General features: G+C 41.4%; 1 protein-coding gene across 1 annotated transcript in view; it reads right to left on the minus strand.

Annotated features, from left to right (window-relative positions):
- Positions 1-2,572: 2,572 nt before the first annotated feature.
- The window catches only part of PKHD1 (PKHD1 ciliary IPT domain containing fibrocystin/polyductin), a 265,896-nt gene continuing 246,238 nt past the window's right edge, over positions 2,573-22,230 (minus strand). Inside the window, exons 60-65 of the mRNA XM_086461672.1 lie at positions 19,741-19,876; positions 17,883-17,970; positions 13,206-13,313; positions 8,619-8,774; positions 7,312-7,446; positions 2,573-2,925 (exon numbers count right to left, since the gene is read on the minus strand). Of these exons, the coding sequence (XP_086317798.1) occupies positions 2,573-2,925; positions 7,312-7,446; positions 8,619-8,774; positions 13,206-13,313; positions 17,883-17,970; positions 19,741-19,876 (976 nt within the window). The remainder of the gene's footprint in view (positions 2,926-7,311; positions 7,447-8,618; positions 8,775-13,205; positions 13,314-17,882; positions 17,971-19,740; positions 19,877-22,230) is intronic.

Below are 22,230 nucleotides of genomic sequence, written 5' to 3' on the forward strand. Positions count from 1 at the left end.
GTTTGTGCCCGTTGCCCCTTGTCCTGTCACTGGGCACCACTGGAAAGAGCCTGGCCCCATCCTCTCGACACCCACCCTTTAGATATTTATTAAGTGTTGATAAGGTCCCCTCTCAGTCTTCTCTTCTCCAGGCTAAACAGCCCCAGGTCTCTCAGCCTTTCCTTGTAGGAGAGGTGCTCCAACCCCCTCATCATCTTTGTAGCCCTCAGCTGGGCTCTCTCCAGTAGTTCCCTGACCCTCCTGAACTGGGGAGCCCAGAACTGGACACAGCACTCCAGATGAGGCCTCACCAGGACAGAGTAGAGGAGGAGAAAAACCTCACTCAACCTGCTGGCCACACTTTTCTGAATGTACCCCAGGATACCATTGGCCTTCTTGGTCACAAGGGCACGATCATGGGTAACTTTCTGTCCACCAGAACTCCCAGGTCTTCTCCGCTGTGCTGCTCTCTAGTTGGTCTAAACACAATTATTTTTAGAAAAGATATCACCTCATGTTTAATCATGTTCTTTACTCAGTCTCAGTCACACCTTCCCTCTCTTATTGCTACCATGATTTTTTTCTGATACAGAAGATCCCCTACATTTCTTACTTATTCAGCATTTACTTAATATTTGCATTAATTTTTCATTGTTTTGTTTTACTTTCTTTCCAGTTCTTTCCCATGCTCCACCACTTACTCAGTTAATGCACAGCACTGTGAAAAATAAAGATCAAGAATGCTGCAGTCAGATTTTTTAGCCTTGCTTATTCCATTAGAGGTCTAGACATGCAAGACATTATTTATTCTGTAAACAAAGTATGGATAAATGCAAGGATTATGAATTAAAGGATTAATTAAAGCCCTTAACTGTTTCTAGTATGTCTGTTTTTTCCCCCCAAAAGAAAGCTCTATTGTATAAATTTTGCATATAATTTACATTCAATATTATTTGCATATTATTAGCATATATCTTGACATTTGTAATTATGTATTATTTGCTTTCACACTGCTTGGCTGTGATAGAGTCACTTACTAGCTGTAGAACTACTTAAGGGGAGTGGAGTTCATGGGGTGGGGGTCTACAGAGAAGAAAGGATCTTCTACCGTGTGAAAGCATCTAAAACTGGGTATCCGTTGTTGAGGAAAGGAAGTGTCTCCAAATCATTTCACCAAATCTGAATGTCTCTGAAAGGTATATATTTTTATTTGGACCCTGAATCATGAGCCTTAGGGATCTACCGTGTTGATTCACATAGAATAATATTTTGCAGAAAATACTGTAAGAAATAGTTTTTCCGTGCCATGGAAGAGGTCAGAAAGGTTGATCTATTGCATTTGATAATATCAGAAGGCCCTCATGCTCAACTGTCTTAGGCCAGAAAACCTCCTGTGCAGTCAGCCAGAAGCCTAGCTTAGAGTGGAATCAGTCTGATTTCACCTGAAAATGATGCTTATAAACACAATACAGTGCAGGCACCAATGCTGGTGAATCCATTTTTGTGCCTAGAGAACTGTGTAGCTTACCGAGCAGCAGCTGAACTGCAGCTCCTTCAGCTTGAAGTAAACTGTTTTGTGGTTGGTTCTGGTTTTTTTTTTTTTTTTTCAAATCAAGATTTCTTACCTTCTCTTCCATTGCTGATCTGGGCAGAAACCTCATCTTCCTGCCTAAGGATTTTTTTTCTGCAAAGGAGTATAAATTTTACCTTATGCCACAAGGCCACTTTGTAACCAAGAGTTTTATGGTACAGAGAGGGCATAATAAAGTCCCTCATTTTCCAGCTCAGTAAAGCAAAACACAGAGGAATTCTCTCAGCAACCGAAGAACATCAGCATTATTATTATCATTCATAAAGAACAGTGTTCATAACAAGCCAGTGATTTAAGGGTGTTAGAAAACAATGACATGGCGAAGATTTAACTCAGCAAAATACTTTGATTAAAGAAAAATAACAACACAATTTAGCTAGGGAGGAATGGAAGCAGTTACTCAAATCATAAGGAAGTGGAAGTTGAATACATGTTTGGTTTTCCTCAGAAAAAGGCAAAGATTTATACACATGTTGAGGTTCTTTGAATGAAACTGAAGGCATGATTTGAAGAAATGGGAAAATTTGTATATATTTCTATACGTGCATACATACCAATCAGCATTGCTCAAGACACAAAGACTAAGACACTAAGTGTCAGAAATGTGATCATCTGCACTGTTGAATTGCTAGGCTAATACCTGAATGCTTTTGAATTTAATTTCAAAGCTAACTTAGCTAGCCAGCTAGCACTCCCCCAAACGACTCTTGGAGAGAGTTTTAGAGGTGTCAGAAGAACTATTCTCAACAGGCAGTTTGGATGCATCCACCCTACTTTGGAAGCTGAGAAAATTCAACATCATAGACATGGCTAGAGTCTCCCAGTTGGCTGCAGATCCAGGTAACGGGTTCATTTGTACATGCGTAGCGTGGCAGACTGGTTCCCTGTGCTAGTATGTGTATGTCTTGCTCTGATCACAAGGAGAAACGACTCAGCTTCACGTTGACTGCAAGCCAGGCAAAGCTTGCTTTGTCGGTGGTCCACCACTGCACATCATTTCTCTTATACCTCCGCTGCTACCACAGCAACATGCTCTCCAACATCATTCCAAGACTTGGGCATCCTTTCAGACTTTGCTTTGTCCTCGTTGTAATCAGCAGAAGGCTGGGGGACATCTTTCTGGCTGGAGCAACCCAGGACAGTTGGCTGCTGAAGTTCCAGAGAGTCATCAGGAGATGTTCTTTCACATGGCTGTTGGTGATTGTCACTGTCCCTCACTGAGGAAAAGGCACCTCTGTTGCCTGCCTTACCCTGAACATTGGTGGTCTTTCTCACTGACTTGGCTTCACAGGGCTGCAAGTTCAGCTCCTCCAGTTGTCTCGTGGCATGTGCCATTGCCCCAGTTTCTTCCCTGTCTGTGAAAGCAGGACTTGTTTATTCTTTACAATAACGGTAAGACCCTACCTTCTTGTTCCTTACCTTTCTGTGCCTTTACTATGCCTTAAAGACATTAATGAAAAAGGAGTTATTGTTGGGAAAATAATTGTAATTGGCCACAAATTTTAGTTTGATAGAAATAAGCTGTTAAAACCAAATAACCGTAAGTTGTTTCCACAAATAAATATATAGCAGCTAAAACATCTGGTTTGTACCTATTGATACACTGATAACTCCTAGAGCATCTTCCAGTGGTTGTAAAATACTTCAATAAATGCTTAATAATAACATATACAGAATACATCTGTTTAATAAGCTATGTATTGCTAAGACTGATAATCGTTTCAATGCTACACATATATAAAATGCAGCAATTCTTTATAAATCAGGCTGTAATATAAGGTAGAACTTTTGATTTCCAACATCTGAATCCTAGTCAAGGCAGAGTCTGTAACCTGCAATGCTGTTTAAAAAATGTCTTTGAAAAAAGAAGGAAAGGAAACCAGATACTACACATTTTTCATGTGGAAATGAAAAATGTTTGCATCTTAATAAACCAAACGGTTATCAACCGCAGAGGCAGAATCGCTTGTAGTATTACAGCAGATGGCTCCTGAGTTGACAGGGTGTGCTATCACTTCAGTGCAAGATTGGCAGTCTGCTTCGTTTGGATGCTAAAAACATTTATAAAATCCTTGCAATCGTCTCCCTGGCCCCCCTGAAAATAAAATGAAACCAGCCCAGACCCAAACCTTTTATACTTGTTCCAAATCCAAACTAGTCCTAGTCCACATATCTCATGTCTTAGTGGACAACCTTAACTTTTGCAGTCCATTCATCAGCATGTATTACAGGTCCTTACCACAGATGATCCCAGAAAATGTGTCGTTACTACTCGTGATCTTTCAGGTTTGTACTTGAAGTTTAATCATTAGCAGCCTGTGACATTCAGCCTCTGGTTTCTCAGACCTTCTGCTCAGATTTATTCTCTTCTCCCTTTTCTGTAGTTAACTGGAACTCTAGGTGCTGGAATCATTTTCACAGAATCATAGAATCACAGAATATCTCTAGTTGGAAGGGACCTATAAGGATCATTGAGTCCAACTCCCTGCTCCTCACAGGGCTAACTAACACTAAATCATATGAGTAAGAGCATCGTCCAGATGCTCCTTGAACTCCTTGAACTCTGACAGCGTGTCAATGAATTCATGCTTGTACTCACTTTTCCTGTGTTGTTTTTTTTCAACTTGAACACTCATAGCTTTGAATTTCAGGATTGTACTTCTTTGAAATCCACTGGAAAGGTGTTGGTAAATTTTCAGTAGTCACACACGTTTCTGTGCGTAACAGTTTTCCTTCTCATGATTGCTTTAACATTAGGTAATTGGCTGTTTTAAAGTACAAATTACATGCGTCATTAGATTCGATTATCTTCTTTATATGCATAAATAAGATGATCAGGTCATGATCCCCTATATCAAAGCTTCTTGTTATTTCTTGATACGTTTTGATGCCCTCTTCATCTGCAAAGATGCTATTTTCAACTGTGAAAATAGGTCTTTTCAAATGAATTTGAATTGATGGAGGAGGCTAAAAGTTTTCTGGATGTGAGCAGTTTCCGGGATGAAATACTGCCTTGAGATTTATATGACATAGTAATCTAAAATGTCCTGATTTTTTTAAATTAAATACAAACTATTCAATATCAATAAAGCACCTGATTAACTGGATTAAGTACCAGCTAACAGACAGAGCTCAGGCTGTAATTATATATGGGAAATAATTCTCAGAGGTGGGGATACGTGGCAGTACCAGACACTACCACTGAAATGGAAGATATTTAGTGTTTCCACCAGTGGTTTGGAATTAAATTTCTGAATTCTGAAGAAATTTTGTTAAAGGTGGAAAAAGTAACAGACTGGTAGAACGGAAGGAGGAGGAACTGATCTAGGCAACCTAGGAGCAAGGGATGCAGACCCTGTTTGTAGAGTGGGACAACCTCTTCAGGAATACAACAGTGATTTCTGGGCAATGGTGACCAAGGAGTTCAGGACAAGGATCAATAAGATAACAACACCTGAAAGGACCAAAGAGATGTTTAGGTAGTAGAGTAATGAGTGATGTCAGGGAAGGGATTTTGGTTTTGCAGTTGCGCAAGTTGGACAACCAAACCAGGATTGAATGAAAGTAGAAAAGAACCAGAAGAAGGATTTTAGATTGCTAGGACATATGAGACTCAAAGAAGAACTAAAATTTGGATCTAGTGACCAAGTATTTTCACGGAAAGAAAAAAACTTCTTACTAAAAGGGTATGCAATATAAGAAATGACTCCTGTAGATTAGGTCCCAAAATTGGAAACTGAAGCTAGGAAAAGCAAACTGGTACAGGATACAACTTTTTGATGGTGCAGGTGGTGAACTACTAGAATAAACTGCAAAAAGAAACAAAGTGTTCCTCCACTTCCGGATTCTGTTAACCATGCGTTAGTCAATCAAAAGTTACTTAACTCGAGAGAGATAACTAGGTGAAGCTGAGGAGAGTTTTTTGTCACGCCAACCTCAGACAAGGTAATATCTTGATCCCTTCTCCCCCGCAGTACTGTGTATCTGTGCACACAGCTTTCTTCCTGATCTGCATCCTCAGCTACTTGTTCTGTGACAACAACTAGGGCCCCTATCTCCATTGGACTTCACACTGTATAAGCTTCTACCAAACAGAAAAACAAGACTTGCAAGACTTACTGTGGTGATTAATAACAAACATTATGAACATTTAATTGTATTAGAAAGGTGGGATTTCTTATGGGGGGAACAGCTATAAAGCAGAAACTAAACAAAAAGACTTCAGCTTTGATTTCCTCTCTCTCTCTCTCCAAAACCAACAGCACTTTAAATAAGGGGAAATCAAACATTAGACATTTCCAAGTCATATGTATTAAATTCACTTAAGATATTGTTATCCTTGTTTAGATTTGAACATATCGGGGAATCTTTTTGTCTTGCAACTATTCCTAAAAGACTTTAAGTGGCTGGGTTGCCTTTTTCTGACAAAAAAAATCTTCCCATGAATTATTTACATGACGGCTCCAATCAACGCTATACCTGTCAGCCTCCCCAGCCAAAATGAAAGTTCACTATGTAAAGGTGCCAAGGGAGAATGGCAGCCTCCCACTGCGAGTTTATAGACAGAACTAAGTCAGCACGCATTATGTGTCAGAGCCGACATCAGACAGAATCAGATCCTTTGATCTCAGACCTCCACAGGAAGCTTAGATCTCAGACAAATTAGATAAAAAATGAATTTATAGCAGATATGTATCCTAAGGCACACAGCTGAATGCTGTGTTTTGGAGGAGTACAGCAAATATCAAAACACATAAACTGCAGAATTTCCTCTCTCCTTCTCTCTCTCCCCCTGCTTTTGTGATAGATGCTAATTAAAAGGAGATAAGACTCCAGCTCGCCTCTTCCTGCCTCTTATGTAATCCACAGGCTTTGGGAAAGAGGAGGAAAAAAAAAATTCCCAAAACAGAGTAAATGGGTGGTTCATCAGGGTTATCCGAATGCTCTTAGATCTGTGCTGTTGGCAGGTGAGACAAAAAAACCCCACAACTACTGTAAGAACATTTCACACTTGCAGAGAGGGAAGCCAGTGCTTTATGCTGCCAGCCGCATGCCCCCGAGGCTGTCTGCTTTTCCGTGACCTCAGAAGAAGTCATGTTTGATCAGCAGATGATGAAAAGACAAGTCTTGAGGAGGTGTGCACAAGAAGGATGTTTATGGCAGGGACCCTGGGGAGTAGAGGGGGACACTGAGCAGGGTGGGTAGGAATGGAGATGTTTCGGGGTGCTGGCTTGGAATCACCGCTCAGAATGTAAGACATGAAGGTCCAGTGAGAGGTGGAGGTGACAGAGACTGTGAAAAGGAGCCCTGAGTGTTTTTTTTCTACCTCACTGCAGTCCTCCACAGCCTGCAAACTTGTCCAGAGCTTTTTTGAACACTGCGCAGTTATAGCTGCAGCACTTGGAGACCCAGACAGGGAGGAGCCCTATTGCACCAGGCATGCTGGGGACACTATGGGAATGTTGGTCCCTGTCCTGCTCCAAAAACACTAGATGAAATCACGGACTCATTGAGTGTGAAGGGGATTATGGTGCTGCCTTCAGTGGAGCTAGGATTTCACAGTGTATATATAAAAGGAGATCAAATGACAGATAGAAAAATACCAGGGAGGAGAAGGAGGAGGTAATAAAGTGATAGACCTTCTGAGAAGAACTCTGCCATTGATCCTCTACAAACCTATAGTTTATTAAGAGAAGTTCAACTCTTTATGAATCTGAATTATTGTCAAACTGCAGTCTCACCTCCAGCTACACGCACACCACTTTTATTTTCTTTTTGATTGTAACAAGGCTGGATGTGAGCTGCATGAGACTGTGCTTGCTTACGGGGTCCCTTGGTACTGGCCAGTGGTACATCAACCCGTTCAGTCGTCGTTTCTGTAATGACACATACAGTCACATCACTCTCAATCCATCCTCAGCTCAGCAGCAGTTATTAATTCAAGCAACAATATATTGCTGGTGAATTTACAATCTAGAATTGTTCTTTCTGCCCAAAAGCAGAGAGAGTAGTTTTATGTTGATACCATCTCGTGTTTTGTCATTAGGATTCCTACCTGTTGTCAGTAGAAGCCTTTCTTCTATGACACCATGTTCAGTAATACCAGGAATTCAGACCTTATTGCATCTAGTGCTCATGGTGCTGTTTAAGTGAAAGACCCTTTAGCCTGGATTTGCAAAGCTACTTGAAAGCAAAAGCTTGGAGAAACTAGTGAGAAGGTCTTGAAACTAGTGGGAGAGGTCTTATCAACTGGGATGTGCATTTACTTCTCCACTATGGGTTACCTGTACATTTGGCTAGGTCCCAACTTCAGTTAGCATATCTGAAAGGCCAACTGGTAACTCTCAACATCACCAGCAGTTTGAGGTGGCTGTTTGGCAATCAAGCCGCCAACAGTCATGGTCATATCCTTTTATCTTCAGTTCTTCTCTTACACAAATAGCCTTACGCCTTCTGCAGTGGGAAAGCCTGCTTGAGGCAGCTATATATGCTTTAAGATCAACGTCAAAAAGAAAGTAACCCCTAGGTAAATTAGTAGAGGCGTGAATTTGCATGGGGGAGAACTCCAGAGAATCTGTAGCTCTCCCATTACCGCTTTGACTTGCGCTAATGTGGTAACTTTGATGCCAGTAGTGTGATGTCAGCGCAGCTGTGACGCTGTCTCTGTGGCATTAACACTGCAGCTGTGTCTGGTTGTTGGTCAGCACCAAGGCTTTGCATAACCTCACCACAGTGATAATGTGCTATGTCATCCTTCATCAGGAGAACGCAGTGGCTGAACGGATCATTGAAATCAAAGCAAATGTTTCCTCCATTTCTTAATTCCTTGTCTGGACTACTTTCATCATGCCTTACATACAGTTAAATTTTTTTCCAGGACCTGTTATAGGCAGAAAACTGTATAACCACGAACTGTGCCGCTAATTACTGAACTTCTCAGAGCTTTCTCCAAGTGCCATTGTCTGAATCTTGTTGTGTTCACTCTGGAGATTTGTTAATAAAATAGGGAGTCTGCAAGTATAAATTTTAGTGGGTATTTCAAACTTACTGTTGCTTTTGCTCTTCTTGAACCAGCAGAATGCAAGAGTGAGGATGAATGCAGATGCTGCTGAACTCAGTATGACAACAAGGATCATGCTGGCCTTCACTCTCATGGGGACAGGGAAGATGGTAAATGGCTGAGACAGCACAGTAAACTTAGCCCCTGAGAATTTAAAGCAGTCAAAGTTTATCACACAAGTAAGAACATTGATTTTGCAGGTACAACATCAGGTTATAGCCTTTCAACAGTGATGCTGCTGTTAAAAATGCATGCAGGAACAACCCATAAGTCCATCTATCTCCAGGTCCAACATTAGCCAACAATATTTATTTTGCAGTGAGTAACAGGACAAACCAAGTATGCAACAATACTTCTCCCATGTAAGTTTCAAGCTTTCAGCGCTTCCTGAAGAAGAGGCAGCCTCTGTATTTAACAGTCCTTAATATTTCTTCCATGATTTTGTCTGACTATCAAACCCAGAAAATACATTCACAAAGGATCTATTTCTGAGGCCAACCAGATCAGGCCCAGACAGAAAACATGCAATTTTCTCTGCCTAGCAAGACAGAGAAACTGGATGTGGCAAGAAAGGTGCTAAGTCATACACTGTTTTTAGAGGCTATTCATATCAATGTAAGTTATGGGGAACCTAGAAACATTCACTAGCATTAAGCTTTAGTCCATGATGCAGAAAACTCACAGTGAACTTGTTAGAGTTTTCCACCATGTCGATATGAGGATTACAAATAAAAAGTGTCAGTATCCTCACTGTTAGCACGGTAAATATGTAGTCTCTTGATGCGCACAAGCTTTGGGTAATGCTCTTTACCCAGAGATCCTAAAATTTTCTGTAAATTAAGTCAGAATCAAGTCAGCCACTACTCGTAGTTTCTGTGGTCAAGATTTCACTGGGTGTCAGCATATGACCTTCAAGGACTAGAAGATTTCTAGTAGTGCCCTTTTAAAAATCAGAAATATAAAGAGGTTTTGGTTCGCTTCCAGAACACATTTTGAATGGAGATAGAGTCATAGAATCATAGAACCATAGAATCATAGAATCATTTAGTTTGTAAAGACATTTAAGATCATCAGTTCCAACCATTAACCTACCACTACCCAGCCCACCACTAAACCATGCTCTAAGCACCACATCTCTATGTCTTTTGAACACTTCCAGGGATGGTGACTCCACCACCTCCCCGGGCAGCCTGTTCCAATGTCTAACCACTTTTTCAGTAAAGAAATTTTTCCTAATATCCAATCTAAACCTCCCCTGACTCAACTTGAGTCCATTACCTCTTGTCCTGTCATTAGTTACTTGGGAGAAGAGACCAAGACCGGCCTCACTACATCTTCCTTTTAGGTAGTTGTAGAGAGCTGCAAGGTCTCCCCTCAGCCTCCCCTTCTCCAGGCTGAACACCCCCAGTTCCCTCAGCTGCTCCTCACCAGACCTGTTCTCCAGACCCTTCACCAGCTTCGTTGACATTCTCTGGACACACTCCAGCAACTCAATGTCTTTTCTATACTGTGGCGCCCAAAACTGGACACAGTACTCAAGGTGTGGTCTCACCAGTACCGAGTACAGGGGCACGATCACTTCGCTACTCCTGCTGGTCACACTATTTCTGATACAGTACAGATGTGCCATGGAAAGGACAGGAGTTTAACAAAACTGGCCCTGGCACTCTCTATAGACCAATTTAAATGACGTGGATTAGCACATCAACTCATTACCTGTCTTACTACCTGACTCATTATCAGTCCTAACCCCACAATTCTAATCATTTTCACAGATGGATATTTCTTTTACTTGTTTGAGTTCCACTTTTAATAAAAATCTAAAAGCCTTTTTTTCATCAATTCATTAAAAAAAATCAGAAACACTGTCAGATGGAGGCTTGGAGACTAGGGTAAGTAGCTGTAAGTACTTTTATCTGAAACTAATTAGATTTGTGTCAATATTGTCCACTTGAACAAAGCTGAGCTTCGTCAGAACAATGTGGGAAGCATGTTCCAATTGGGAAAAATTTGCCTGCAGGTACAAACACATATGAACTTCAGTTGAGAGAAGTAGTCTCACAGATATCAAGGTGCTTAAAGGTGCTTTGCACTACTCTAATAGTTTGTGAGTAGACTGCTGATGGTTTAAATGGAAAGTAGATGGATCAAGCCCGTTGGGATCCATATCAGTTAACTGAATATTACTGTAAAACAAGAAGCAAGGCTATGCAGCAGTACTCTGAATTGTTTAGTCTCCCCAGGAACTATCACTAAAACATTTGGGATTATTACATTCAATGCCAGCTGCATCTTCTGAGCTGCCTCCAGATAGCAAACTATGTCAGAACATAGAAACCTCATCATGAAAATGTATCCCGAACACCTACTATTTGAATGTTTGATTTTTGTTTGTTTGTCTCAAACAATATGCAGATATCTTCAGTAAGAGTCTGGCAAAGTAAAAGCCTTTATACTGTCTCCAGCACAGCTCCCAATTACAAACAAGCAAAGGGGATTGCTTCTTTGGTGTGTGCTTTTGCGATGCGTACAAAAAGTGTACAATACTCCGATTTACTCCTACACAGACGCATCAGCTGTTCACATTACTAGCTGTAAGCATCTCTTTGCAACACTCTGATTGGCTAAAAGTTTCGTAAAAGGGTTCTCCATCTCACTTTTGTACAAAGGAAAGATTTTGTGACTTCCCTGAAATAGCTTTCAGAACATAGTCCATTAAGGTGTACTTCACACTAAAGAGTCAGATCCTGTGAGGTGCTGACTTTCCATCTGCTGTCACTGAAGTGAAGGCAATGGGAGCTGTGGGTGTTCGGCAGCATACACCCTCAAAACAGACATATGTCCCTCCTTTAAAGACCCACCTTCATTGTTTTACAAAGGCCCTCCAAGTAATCCCTGCACCCAATTTCTCCCTTTACAAAGTTACGGGCAACACTCGTTGATTAGTCGCTTGTGACTAGGAGAAGCAAAGGTTTCTCATTAAAAAAATAATCTGAATCTTCATTTAATCTTATAGGATGGGAAGAGATTTCTTAAGCTATAAATCCTATCCCATGCTATTGCATGTTGTACAATATCATCTGTAAGTATATTGACCTCCATCCAGAAGCAGTTTGGTCTCTCTCACTATTCCTGTCTATTAAGATAGTCTGTTCAGAAAAATGCAGTCTAAATGTTTGTAATGACCTTCTAAGTTTTTAGCTCAGATTTTTTCGTTAGCCACTTCCACTTGACCACTTCACTTGTCTGATGTATTCATCCTCTCTGTGTTTTCTGACTGAAACAACCCACACAATTTTGGAGTTTCCTCATTAAAAATGCTCAGTCCATACCTATTCCATTTTGACATCATCTCTGAACATGCATTATGAAGAAAATTAAGTTTAGTACTTCAAAGGAGAAATCATCAGGGCTTATTGCAGTAGCACACACACCACCTTACCTCTCCTGGAAATATTTCTATCCATCCTTTCTAGGCTTCTTTCCACCTGATAGGTCTCAGTTTATATGGAGATACCTATATCTACATCTATATTGATATCATCCATCTATATCTATTTATGTCTGTCTGTATCTATGTCATCTATCTAGACATATAGTCTCTCTAGCCCATACATGTATATTCATATATGTATGTATATATGTATGCAACACTAGAATAGAGACTTTACACATGGTCTTACAACACCTATATCTTAATATGTCTTTGGACTACATGCCAGACAGCGTATTCCTGCTTCTCCATTGACTTGCCTCAGCAAGAAAGCAGCACTTTGACCCCTGTATAACTTTAGAGACAGATTTGTAGATAAATTCAGGCCCCCAAACAGTTGGACACATGCTTCACTTGTGCAGAAGCCCTGAGGCTTTTTACAAGCCAGGGTTCACGTGGTGCCTTATCCCCAAGGTGCCAATGTCCCCCTCAGCTAGTATTTCTAAGGAGACATAAGCACACCTGCCTCTTCACCATTATTGGGTTGCTCAGAGGGCTTGTGCAAGCTGCACAATCCTGGAGGTCCCAACGTCATCTCTGTAAACTGTCAGATACCCCCAGCAGAGCCCAGGCCTGGAGGCATGCTCTGAACGTGCATAACTCGTTGCACCCATAAAGATGACCAGGTGCATCAAACGGTCAGTGAAAGGCACTATGAAAATAACTGGGAGTACAGCTGCAAAATTTCTGAATACCAACAGGAAAAAAGAGGGAATAAGAGGACTCGATTTATAGGAAAAAAGTTTGCTCTGGCAGCCTAGCTGACCTTAAGTACATGATTCCTACATGGGCTATTTAGCTAGGGAATCCAGGGAGAAAGAGGCACCTTTCTCTGGCAATACTTCTCTGTACTAACTCGTCTTGATTTTGGGGATCTCACATGAATAGCACAGGAATCACCCAGCTCTCTTGCTGGCTGGGTAATGCCAACTTGGACGTGTAACAGAAGTCAGGCTATTTAGAGGTTTGGCATTGTTCCACTCATTCAAACAAAGCTTAACTCCCTTTTTATAAATCCAGACCACCTGTAGGGTTTTGACTTCAGTTTCCAAATCAAAAAACATGCAGCAAGTGTGGCTTACCTGGAGGTGATGTGACAGTGAACAGAATTTTCCAGTTTGTGCCCGAGCTGGAGACTGCCAGACTGGAAAAGCTTGCATATCCATTTATGACCTGCACTTGAGTGAGCCCTGCAGAGTAAAAAAAAATTACATTGCAATTAACAGCATCCAGATAAGTACCACCTAAGCCCCTCAGAAAGTCCTCGTGACTTTAAGGGGACTTTGGAAAGTCTAAATTCAGTGTCCTTCTTAATTGTAAAAAAATTTGCCTAACCTCAGAAATTTCACATAGGGTCAGGTCTTCAGAAGTACTTGGACACAAAATTCCTGATGGTTTGGAGGACTTTAGCTTCTGAATCTTGGTTCTTTGAGTTCATTGCGAAATTGCATTTGTTGTACATATCCATGTTGCAGGGATGTAACATGAATACAGATGTTAAAGGGGTCAAGCAAAGGCAGTGGGAGCTGTAAGAAAGTTCTAGATGCTCATCTTTTTAATTTAACTCATGCCTTGTGTGACTAAGTACATCACCAAGGTTAAGAGAGTATTAGTGAGACATCGAGTATTTTCTGTCCTAAAAGAATCATAGAATCATAGAATCATAGAATCATTCAGGTTGGAAAAGACCTTTGAGATCATCGAGTCCAACCATCAACCCTACTCTAACAAGTACACCGCTAAACCATGTCTCCAAGCACCACATTTAAACAACCTCTAAACACATTAAGGGATGGTGACTCAACCACCTCCCTTGGTAGCCCATTCCAATGTCGGACAACCCATTCGGTGAAAAATTTTTTCCTAATGTCAAGCCTAAACCTACCCTGGTGCAGCTTGAGTCTGTTCCCTCTTGTTCTATCATTAATTACCTATAAGACCATCACCTACCTCTCTACAATGTCTTTTCAGGTAGATGTAGAGAGCAGTAAGGTCTCCCCTCAGCCTCCTTTTAAGATTAAACAACCCTGGTTCCCTCAGCTGCTCCTCACCAGGCCTGTTCTCCAGGCCCTTCACCAGCTTTGTTGCCCTTCTCTGTACCCTCTCCAGCACCTCAAAGTCTTTCTTGTATTGAGGTGCCCAAAACTGCACACAGCATTCGAGGTGAGGCTTTACCAGTGCTGAGTACAGGGGGACGACCACCTCCTTACTCCTGCTGGCCACACTATACTTAACACAAGCCGGGATGCCATTGGCTTTTTTGGCCACCTGGGCACACTGCTGGCTCATATTCAGCTGTTTGTCAACCAGTACCCCAGGTCCTTTCCTGCCAGTCAGCTTTCCAGCCACTCCTCCCCCAGCCTGTAGCGTTGTTGTGACACAAGTGCAGGACCCGGCACTTCACCTTGTTGAAGCTCACACAGCTGGCCTCAGCCCATTGGTCCAGCCTGTCCAGGTCGCTTTGTAGAACGTCCCTACCCTCAAGCAGATCAACACTCCCACCTGACTTGGTGTCATCTGCAAACTTACTAAGGGTGCATTCTACCCCTTCATCGAGATCATTGGTAAATACGTTAAACAGAAGCGGCCTTGGTACTGACATTGATAAATATGTTAAACAGAAGTGGCCCTAGTGACTGATGGTCTCAAAGAACCAGCCGCTGCAGCTAAGGGAATAGAGATGACTGTTTTAACCCTTTTCTGATTTGTAGGTGTTTCAGCTCATCATTTGGGCATATTCCCTCCTGTCCTACTGTTAAATCATTTCGAACTTTTCTCCAACCCTGTCAGATGCTTTGAAAGCAATTTGTCCATGAAAAATGTCTGTAGTGACTGCCCTGCGATCGTAAAGGAGACACTTTCAGCTAGAAACCTGGCAGGAGAAAACTCCATGGGGAGTATTAAAATGAAACCTGGGAGAGTCTGTTTCTCCATCACTTTACCTCTTGGTCTAAGCGATCAGGGAATGCATTCTGACCCAACATTTACGCTTGCCATGGATTTTATTTTTGTAGGCTCTTTCTAAAAGTTATAATTTACTTTGCAACTGGATCTCCATTTTATTGTGTGTATCTTTGAGCACAAGCCAAGTCCTGAGCTTTGAGCAATGCTGACCAGGCCTGGGCTTCATTCAGGCGCTTGGGGTGAGAGGGGTAAAATCGTAACGACTGACAAATTTAAAAATGTTGGTTCAGGTGGGGGGGAGAAGGCAGAACGTCTTAGGATGCTGGACTTGCTCCAGTGATCACAAACACAGACTTTTGCCTGCTCAAAGACAACACGTCATAACTATTTGCTTTACGAAGCAGGTGGTTTGACATTTTATTGCCATTAAGCAGCACAGGTGAAGGTACATAAAGTCTGAATGTGAGGTGGACATTTATATTCTGCTATCCCATGTCTTGGATATTGAACAAAGTGTTGAAGTAGCAAATATCTTTGTGAGACATTTTGCAATCACAGATGCATAGGAGTGTTCAGCAGCTGGGGACAAGGATTTTGATAGCAGGCCAGATAACAGGACAATTTCTCTCTAATTTTATCCCATTTTTTTGTGCCTACACCTATGTGATGCAAACTAAACAGTGCTGGGATCTGTTCTTTGGTACTGAAGAACTGGTATGCCCTGGCCAAGCCTCTTAAACACTTACAGCCTCTAAACAGAGATGCTACAATGCAAACTGCCTATTGAGATTGCTTCCTTGCTGTGTTGACTTCTGAACCATAGCTAGAAATTGCCTGAGACAAGGTCTTGGGCAAAAACATGCTGAATTTTAATGATCTAACAACAAAAGTGATAAAGTTTCCCCTGTCCGTGATCCGGCACTATTTAATTTACTAATATCCCAGTTAGTTTTGACTAAATATATGTTTTTCTATTTTTGTACAGCATCTAGCACACCAAACTCCTAATTTCATTGTGAGTCTCCAGCACCAGCTGTGATAAATAGGCAGTAATTTATACTGTGAATAGACTTTGTGGGGATGTGGGAATCTATATTTCTCTAATTGCTCCAGCTTGATCCTGGCTCATCTATTTATCTGCTATGCATATGATCCTCCTTATGACAGTATCTGCCCAGACTACCAAGACTTTTCTTGGCTCTGATACTCACTGTAACACTACTTTTGTAGAGGGTCTTGTCAGCTGCGTTCAAATACTTTATAATTGCCATTTCTAGTCTCTGATGAAGCCTGGAGTACTGTACTGTACTTCTCAACAGAGACTATCTCAGCTTTCGGGCACATATGCTTCAAAGCTCAGAATATTACAGATATATATGGCAGTATTCACAAAGACCTCTCAGGCAAGCTGGTATTTAACATAGAAGCAAGCTAATTTGGAGCTAAACTACTTTCCATGAGGCAGTTTGGCTGCTGTCAGATGAAGCAGCCTCAGTGTGCTAGACGGGACCCATTTCGATTAAATGCTGCTTTCATATGCTTCAAAAGACGAGTGCAATAAGGACGTTTGTCAAAGGAAAAACTGCAGCAAACTATTACATGCAGAACATCTGTACTACGCAGTTCTTTCTTTGCTGGAGTTTATTGACTATTAATTTGATGCATGTATCTGTTAAAGAATGTGAAATGCATTTCGCTTCAGTGATTTTTCTTTCGTTTTCCCCCTCTTTTTCTCCTTCTCTTTATCTTTTTAACTTTCTTTTTTCTCTTTCTTTCTTCTTCTCTTTCTTTTCTATCCTTTTGTCTTCTTTTCCTTTTCCCTTCCTTGACTCTTTCCTTCCTCCCCTCCCCCCTTTCTCCCACTGTAGCTGTTCCAATAATCTGTGGTTCATCTAAACCCATATTCTTAAACCTATGAGGTGGATTACCCTGAAAAGGCATGAAAAACAGCAGAAAAGACCAAAAGATTTTTCTAACCTGTAAACCTGGAACTATGATGAGGTAGGAAGAATTTCTAATTAACAGAAACACAGACTGAAAGGGTGAGAAGCTCTGATCTACAGCATGAGTGCCACTTATCTTGTCGGTATGTGAAGTTTTTAAGCTAAAGCTAAGACACAAATGGCTTTACTTTAAACAGAATACTTTATCTGTAATAGGAAACCTCACTTTTCAATGTGTGTGCTGTTTGCTGATTTTAGCAATGAAAATTAGAATGCTTTATAATCAGTATCTTTTACACTTTCTAGTTTACAAGTATACGTTCATCCACAGGGTTTTGATTCCGCATTGTCCTTAAACAAGGTTCTATGTCTAAGCATGTTCACAGCCTCAATAACCTCAAGGGAAATACTCACGTGCTTAGAGTTAATCATGAGTTCAGGTCTTTTGATAAATAAGGACCACAAGGGAAACATTTAGATCCCTCGTAAAAACATGAGAATTGCAAACAACAGGCAGTTGTTTCTGTCTGTGCTTGGCCAGAACCTTTGCTGTGACAAACAGGTTGTTATGGACTCTAAGAAAATTGCCCCAATTAACATTAGCTGAAAATCAAATATTACGATTTCTAATTCTTCATTCTTTACTTTTATGATGGAAGATATGCCTTTTCAAGATAAACTAACAGATACACTCCCTTTAAGCTTCCAGAATATGAAAATACTTCGTGTAAGCTTCACTTTCTCTAGCATATGACAGGGCAGTTCACCAAACTCCTACTGCAACCTTCTTTTTTTCAGCCCAAAGACTAGTTTTCAAATCCAGTATTTCACAGGTACAGCTCCTAAATTTATCACCGTCATTCTGCATAGCTGCTTTGCCATAACCCCGGCTAAAAGAAAACACATACAAACCTCTTAGCATAGCCTCAGAGGAGCCCTTGAGATGAGCTGATACCACCCAGGGTTCTGAGGGAGGCCCCAGTTTGTCAACTCTTTGACCCTGGAAGGAAGAACAAAAGAGAAGAATTAAGGTCTTGTCTCCTCAACAAGAGGAAAGAAAGTTTTGATGTTTTTTACAGTTATAATTTTTTTATGACCGGTGGGAGGGCAGTTTGCATCTACGTTGCATGTTACAAATGTCACAAAGCTCACCATAACTCTCCAAGATGACCTTAAGCTCAGAGGAACCAGGTCTGGAAACTTCAAGCTTGTTTCAGTAAAGTCTGGCAAGGTTTGGTGCTTCACTTGAAGTATCTGTTGTCACATTCACATCATCAATGAGAAGCAGCTAATTTTCCCATCGTGGCTTCTTCGAAATCTAAGTTCACAGAACCACAGCATGGTTGAGGTTGGAAGGAACCTCTGGAGCTCATTTGGTCCAGCCCTTGGCTAAAGCAGGGCCATGTAGAAGGGGTTAGCCAGGACTATGTCCAGATGGCTTTTGAATATCTCCAAGGATGGTGACTCCACAAGTTCAAGGAAACTGGGTAGATTCAGTCTGCCTATTTAGACAGGCTGAAGATTTAAGTTCCTTATACAGCCAAAGAAACTAATTTTGATACCTAAATTATCCAGCCATAATAGGTGTGCAGCATCTAGATCCCGTAGTCTATACGTATACAAAAACATTAGCTTTTTTTTTTTTTTTTTGAGGGTGCTACTTGTTTTCAAGTCTAGTCGAAAACCTGAAACGTATCTGAAGAAGGGTATGAAAATCAAAGGAAGATTCAGTTGCCTAGATGTACATTTTGTGTGTCATTTCAGGTAACGAACTTTTGACATCCAACATAGTTGGCTTCTGGAAAAGCCTTACCTTTCTACAGGAGCTGGAGCTCAACTAACATAGTCCACAGCCTACAATGCCACAAGATGCTTGTGTGTAAGGAACTGAACTGAAATAGAAAGAAGCTGAAAGTTTTGTGCCTCAAAGTTGTAAAATCAATCTCATGAGTAATGAATACACGGAGCTGGTTTTAATTGTAAAGCAACTTTGCATCCAGAAATAGCGTCCACAAATCTGTCGAAGCTTGGGTTTGACACCATGCTTCACTGTAAAACTGTTGTACCTGGGGATAATTATTCTGTGGCTATACTTTTGCCTGTCCAGCAAAACGGGAATGATTCCACAATAGAAAATAGTTCAAAAACAGGAAAAGAGGACATGAAAATGTAAAGGAAGAAGAAACACAGCACGAAGCCATGCTATGCAGATTTTACCTGACTTCGGGACTGAACCTAGTCCAACAGCCCAGCAACATCTGAGGGCTCACTGAACCTAGTCTGCTGCTTCCAGAACTTTTGTTAGTACCTCTGGCAGTGCTAAATCACATCACACAGAAGTCCAAGCTTGTTCTAAACATGGTAATATCTACACAGCACTGCTCTGCGTGGTGTGGACTTGCTTAGGCAGAGCAGGATACCCCATTACACCTGATACTGCCAGCCTTCATGACTGTATTCCTGTTCCTACATTCCTCAATGATATCCTCTAAGCTTTAGGAGCAGAAATCAGAAAACTACACACAATTAATTCTACAGTATGAATCTAACCCTCATGGAAAAAGCTGAAAAGCTTGAATAGAGTCCATCCCGGAAGAAGTTCCCAGAATACCGATGACTGCTTTTATATAGAGCTGCCCTTTGCCATATTTATTTATAGAGCTGTCCTATGCCGTATTTATGCCCCCATCCACAAAGGGCAAATAGGTCTGTCTCATAACTTTCGGATTGCTTGGAAATGTCAAAATTGTAGAGGAGGGGCACATCGTACCTTCCTGTCCAGGAAAATGATTTTCGGCTGTACAGGAAGCTGCTTCTCAATTTCTCCATCTGAGGGCTGCACCTGAACAGAGATGTTGTAGGGTCTCACATACAAGCATGTTTCTGGATGTTGTCTGCTTCCATTTCTTTCACATGTAAAAAGAATGGGAAAAAAAAAAATCAGAAAATTAGTGCTATGAAAACACCCAATGTTAGTCCCAGAAGTAATTCACATCTTTCTTACCTAGGAATGACATGTTACTTTCTGTTCATGGGATTTTCTACCTTAGTAACGCAGGTGGCAATACTTAGTGTCTATTATCTATAGGAAGGAGCACTATACCAAATGTCTACCAATTTACCTTGTCATGTCACTTTGATTCCTTGGATGAGAGCAGCGGGTATGGAAATATGGAATAGACATCACTTCCAAGCAAACAGCAGCACCAAAGTAATAAAAAATCTTTTAGTTCTAATCCCCAGTTTACAGATGGAAAACTGAGAAATTATCAAAATAAATTATTTCCCTGCAAATACGTGGCAAAGACAGGGATTTTATGGATTTGGAAACCCAATGCCTTAGCCCCAAAGTCTTCATTGCAGTGCACTAATAACAGCGGAGGCTGCAAATGCTTCATGTCCAGGAGAAAGATTTCCAAAGAACATATCTGAGCTCCTCTAGGAAACAAGTTTTAGTTCCTCTACACAAGCACAGCATTAAGAGGGCTTTACTACGTGTCTTTATCCTGCCGCACCTTTGTTCTTACCTTCCATTACATGTGAAGACTGCATACTGAAACACAGCAGTGTACAGACACCCCATTGAAAGACATTGGTTCTTCCAAGACCAAAATTTAAATTAGACCATCCCAGCAAAGAACTTTTGCATTTGAATAAAAACTCAACACTTTATTCTGAGCCTGTACCATTTCATGCCCTTTCCCAGTACTTTGTGTCATTTAGTATCTCATATGTATATGTATATATTACATATATATATGGTTTATACATATATATATATATATAAAAATATATATATATAAAGCCCCTCTAATCTGCAATCACAGAATCACTGCAATTGCAGTGAGGTGGCTGGGGGTTTAGTATTATCTTGGAATGAAAGTAGAAAAGCTATTCATTCATCTCTAGTGTTTGCTTAAAGGTATTTACAAAGAGAAGATATATGGAGCGTAAGTTTCCTTTGGTTTAACTCAGGTTTTTGTTAGGATTTTGTTTTGGATTGGTTTGGTTGGGTTTTTCTGTTTCTTGTTTCGTTTTGTTTTGTTTTTCAGGGTGTTATTATGCATTACAAACCAGAAACTATACTGCAGCTGATGGGAAATACTGATCCAAACCACAGACACTGAGATTGACTAAGGGTTTAAGGGTACCTGCAGTCTCAAGAGCTAGGTCAAGGATTAAAGTTTCAGTTTTATCTTGGTCCTTTTTTTTTTTGTGAGTGAGAAAGTCTGAAAGACAGCGTTATGTTTGAAATTCATGTCGAAGGCACCAGTGTGTTCACCGGTGCTCTTATCCACCTCCTTCCACAAATGCGCATTCAGCACTGTGACAGAAACCCACTGCAAGAACGATGCACCAAGCCACTCCTGTTCTCATAGCAGAGATCTGCACTCTCTGTGAGCTCTCTGGCTCCAGCTGAGTCGAGACAAGTTTAGGTGAGTCTTGGCATGGCTTCTGTAAGCCCAAAATAACTTTTTTTCTCTCTCCAGCTTCTTTAAAACTGCCAACAAAGAGAAAAAGTGCTGGCATGAAATGGCCCTGCCTCCACACCCCAAGCCCTAGATGGTAAAACTGTGTTCATCTCACACTTCAAGGAAGCCTGCTGCAAAATGTGGTTGTAGGAAGCAGATGTTCCTACTCCCTAGGGTGAGTAACAGCAAAGAAAGAAAGCAAAACAAAAAAAAACACGCATGCATGCTTAAAAATGGATGTCTGTTTGCGGGTAATTTGAGTCCAGCTAACACAGCACAGAACATGGTATGTATATCCCACGCGGTCCAACCTGACTCTTGCTGGGAGAGAGCCCCTGCCTTAGGGTGCAACCCTGAACACAGCGAGTCACATTCCTGTGAGTGAGCGTCAGTGGGGAGGAGGAGGAGCCGGGAGCAGCCCGCTGCTTCCCTGGTGATTTGTGCTGGAAGGAAAATAGGCTTTCCTGGCATAGCTTTGACACTGGGAGGTGGGGACTGACAAGCAAGCCTGTAGCCTAGCAAGGACCAGAGCGTGGAGACCTGCCTTCCTTCTGATGGGCATGAAGAGCATGCTGTTTTGTCACTCGCCTGAAGTCTCATGTTGTTAAGGAGCAGGCTGGTTCGCAATTCCCTGCTGACAGTGCTCAATGGGGAGCAACTCATTTGCTCAGTGCCTTGCAGCACTTCTAAATGTGGGCACAGCGGGCAAGCAGGCGCTGCTCGTGATACCTTAGTCAGCAGGGACACCAAGGTCAGGATCCCAGTTCCTTTCACCATCGGTGCCAACA

The sequence above is a fragment of the Leptosomus discolor genome, chromosome 2, assembly GCF_034619465.1.
Source record: "Leptosomus discolor isolate bLepDis1 chromosome 2, bLepDis1.hap2, whole genome shotgun sequence".
NCBI classification, from domain to species: Eukaryota; Metazoa; Chordata; class Aves; order Leptosomiformes; family Leptosomidae; genus Leptosomus; species Leptosomus discolor.